The sequence below is a fragment of the Acomys minous genome (genome assembly GCF_964271855.1).
Source record: "Acomys minous genome assembly, chromosome: 10".
NCBI lineage: Eukaryota > Metazoa > Chordata > Mammalia > Rodentia > Muridae > Acomys > Acomys minous.
The window spans coordinates 93964003-93967721 of NC_140491.1; the positions used below are offsets into that span (position 1 = coordinate 93964003).

General features: G+C 57.1%; 1 protein-coding gene across 1 annotated transcript in view; it reads right to left on the minus strand.

Annotated features, from left to right (window-relative positions):
• The window catches only part of LOC311607695 (uncharacterized protein), a 53802-nt gene extending 51342 nt beyond the window's left edge, over positions 1 to 2460 (minus strand). Inside the window, exon 1 of the mRNA XM_084799674.1 lies at positions 1949 to 2460. Within this exon, the coding sequence (XP_084655800.1) occupies positions 1949 to 2454 (506 nt within the window). The 5' untranslated portion in view covers positions 2455 to 2460. The remainder of the gene's footprint in view (positions 1 to 1948) is intronic.
• Between the last annotated feature and the right edge of the window lie 1259 nt (positions 2461 to 3719).

The following is a 3719-nucleotide window of genomic DNA, read 5'->3' on the forward strand; positions in this document are numbered from 1 at the left end:
GCATCCTTAATGTTCTCTGCAATTACTTAGCAATTACAAGAAATTTATTCAGATTCAAGTGATCACTCTAGTCCAACGTGCAGAAGTTGTAAGACTATTATCTCACTCAAGTTTGAGGTAAAGTCACCCTCTGTTCTCAGCAAAGCTTGGCCACACGGGCGAGGAGAACATGCGAGTCCAGTGCATGCTCACGCTGGCCCATGCTCTTTACAGTCTAGCCAGGGTCTCTCTCTCTCTCCCCATCACTCACCCATCACCTCTGAGGACTCACACAGACAATGGCAGCAGAGATGCTATAACCCATTACAAAATGACAACCCAGGGCACACAAGCACCGCTTCGCAACACTTCCACCCATCAGCCCTAGGGTGGGAAAACAAAAGTAACCGAATGACCAAAAAACAACAAACAAACAAACAAACAAACAAAAACCTAAGGGTTTGATCTTAGAATGGTAATCCAGATCCTACGCTGACTTAAAATAACCTTGTGACCGCACTGTCTCTGTGAGTGACATGGGCGAGGCCTGGGCTTCATACTTAAGCGCCGTGCCAACTGTAGGGCTGCATGGCAAGGCAGTGTCTGAGGTCAGCATAAGTCTAGTGTCTGCCGCCTGCCCAAGCCTGGGCCCCTGGCCAGCAACCCACCTCCAGAGACTAGTGCCAGGACATACTATAGTGTTTCCATTTAAGGCCCGCCACTTGGATGAGCCCTTCTCTGAAGTCTCTTAACACCACCTTTCCAGGAAGAATTTTTTGGGGAAAAGGGAGGTGGTGTCTATTTTTTGCCACCGCCTTCCGTTGGGCTGTCGGAGCAGTCTGCCTCTCAGGAACAGGATTCTTTAAAATCACTGGTTTGTCTCCATTTGAGGATTTATTTTTCAAAAACTATAGATCTACACAAACACAAATACATATGTGTGTGTATGCAAGCACATTAAACACGTATGCAACCAGAGACGCGTCCCATCATCTCACACCAATCATACAAACCGCCTAAGAAGAAAAGCCAATAAAGGCCACAAACCCACTGCATTACCGTCCACCTATCTCCAAACACGAAATAATTGACAACTTTTTAACCAACACTTTTCTTCTGCTACAAAATGGATGTTTTCTTTCCCCCAAGTAGCTTCCTCCATAGCTCCTTTGCCATGCAAGGAGCATTCAGAGCCCCAGGGGAAGAGGGAGGTAGGGAGAGGGTGGGAGATGTATCTGGCACAAACTGGACAGAGCCAAACCAGTCTCTGAACCAGACGGAAGTCCATGCACGCTGAGGGCCCCAGAGGCCCACAGTTCTCCCAAGCGCGCCCAAGGTTCTAGCCTCGCTGTTTTGGTTAGTGTTGAAGGAAGGCTTTTAAACTTGGCAAAGTACCGTGCAACATCTGTAACCACATCTGCCTTCTGGGGATCGGAAGATGAATCCCACATTCCTGGCTTTGAAGCTTTTTGAAACTGCAGCTAGGAAGGACAGAGGGAGGGAGGGAGGGAGTTGAACAGAGTTTATTGGCTGTCTCACCAGCAGAAAATTCCTCTTGGAAGAGATGGATATTTTTGAGGGTGGGGGTGACTCGCCAATCTCTTTAGTCTGCCAAGCTCAGCTTGGAAGGTGAGCCCAGGGCCGTGAGGCCAGATCGATTTATAAGTCCGAGGCGCACAGCCCTCAGGAGTTCGTCCTACGTACACCCGAACCCCTTACTCCAAGCCTCTGCCCTCCCCGGATCCCACCGGCAGCCGAGGCCCTAAGCAAGACAGTTTCGTTCCGCCGCGGCTTCCCCCGCCGTCGAGAGGGCACGCAGCTTGCGGGGAGAAAGAATGAAAGCGAAGGGGGAAGGCACCGAGAAGACGCCCACCCTCCACCTCCGATCCCGGCCTCCCCTCGGGCTAGGCTCCCTCCTCCCTCCGTCCCTCCGGCTCTGGCGGCGCGGCCGGCGGCGACCTGCCCTCACCTCTGGTCCAGCGGCGGCCGGGTGCTGAACCCGGGGAGGCGGAGAGCGCGAGGCGGTCGGGCGCTGCAGGGCGGCGCGGGAGGCGCGGGGCGGGGCGGGGCGCTGCAGCCGGCGTGGAGCCCGGAACTCCGCGGGCCGCGGGCGGGCGGCGGTGGAGCGCGGCGCGGCGCGGCGCGGGGCGGGAGGCTGCGGGCCACGGAGCCGGGGAGCAGGCTGGCGGCAGGCACTGGGTTTGAGCCGGAGAGAAGGCTGGCGCGGGGCGGGAGACAGAGGGCGGGGAAGAGGGCGTAGGAAACTTGCGGCGGCGACGCGGGGATCGGCCGGGGGCGACGGGGAGCCGGCGGCGGCAAAGTTCCCCCAGCGCTTGGGGGCGGCGGCGGCGGCGGCGGTGGCGGCGGCGACCGGGAGCTGGAGCGGGAGGAGCGGGAGGAGGAGGAGGAAGTGGCTGCGGAGCGCTCGGCCAATGAGTGTCTGGAGCTGTGATTAACCAGGCAGCAACACATCATTTCCTCCCGGCGCGGATCCAGGGAGCCGGGAGGGAGAGGGCCGGCGGCGGGGCGGGGCGCTCCCCGCGCCCCCTGCAGGCGCCCGGCCCCGGGGAGCCCGCCCTCCTAGCCATGCCCGCCCGCCGCCCCCGACCCCCGACCCCTCGGGCCGCCCCGGCTGCGGGCTGCTGCGAGCAGGGCTGGCGGGACGCGGGGGAGGCGCACGGCGCGGCGCGGGGAGCGGCCAGGTAGGCGCGGGCGGGGCCGTCTGGACAGCTCCCGGGGCGCGGGGCGGGCGGCAGGCTGGCAGCCTAGCCGGGGACTGCGGGGGCTCCAGCACTCATCTCCAGCTCTGCGTGTCAGGCAGAGGGATGGATGTTCAATGCTCCGCCTCGACCAGGCCATCGCCGCCTTGCCTGCAGATCCCCTTCCACTCTGCTCATTTCCTCGCAGGGTCTGGGGTTATGCAAGCGTTTGCCATTTTCACAGTCGGCTTCCTTGGTAATAAAAATAAGCAAGCGGGGTGGGGGGGGGGGTGTGAAGGGGGGGTCTTCTGCAATAATCCCGCCCTGTCCTAGGCGCCATGGGAGCTTACAGTAGGAAGAAAGGAACATTCCCCGCCGCAGAGAGGCTGACAACCTCGGTCCTTAGAAACACAAAAAAACACCCCCAGTGTGCTAATATTATCCGGAGCATCGAAAAAGGCATGCAAGGATCAAATTTTGCATGGTGACCGCTAAGTGTGTGGAAGCACCAAGTCATTTTTCTCTCCCCTCTAGAAGCTTATAATGTACAGTCTTAGTACAAAGCAGAGTAAAATCGTGACACCAATAAATGGGAAAACCGTAAAGTATTTTTTATCCTTATAGGTCCCTTCACGCAGAGGGCATTTATTGGGTCGCTGGCTGCTGCACTGCAGAAGGTTGCAAAGGAAATGGAAGATCAGGCCTTTGCAGGAGTTTTCAGTCCAGTTAGCAACACAGGCATGTGTACAAGGAACAGCTAGAAAATAGCCTTCTATTTTGTTGTTGTGTAAGCAAAAAAGACAGAGAAGGTTGTTGGCTCTTTTGTGTTTGCATTCATTAGAGGGTTCTTGTAGTTTTATTTGGTAGAGATCAGGACAGGAAACCCCAGGTCAGGATCGAAGCACTGAGCACCAATCTGTATCCCTGCTGCTCGGTTGAAACAATACAACAGAGCCTTGGGTGTCACTTAGCTGAAGTGTCAGCCTTTGCCACTCACTGTTTTGACCTTGGACGCACTTTGAACCTGACAGGAGGAAATGG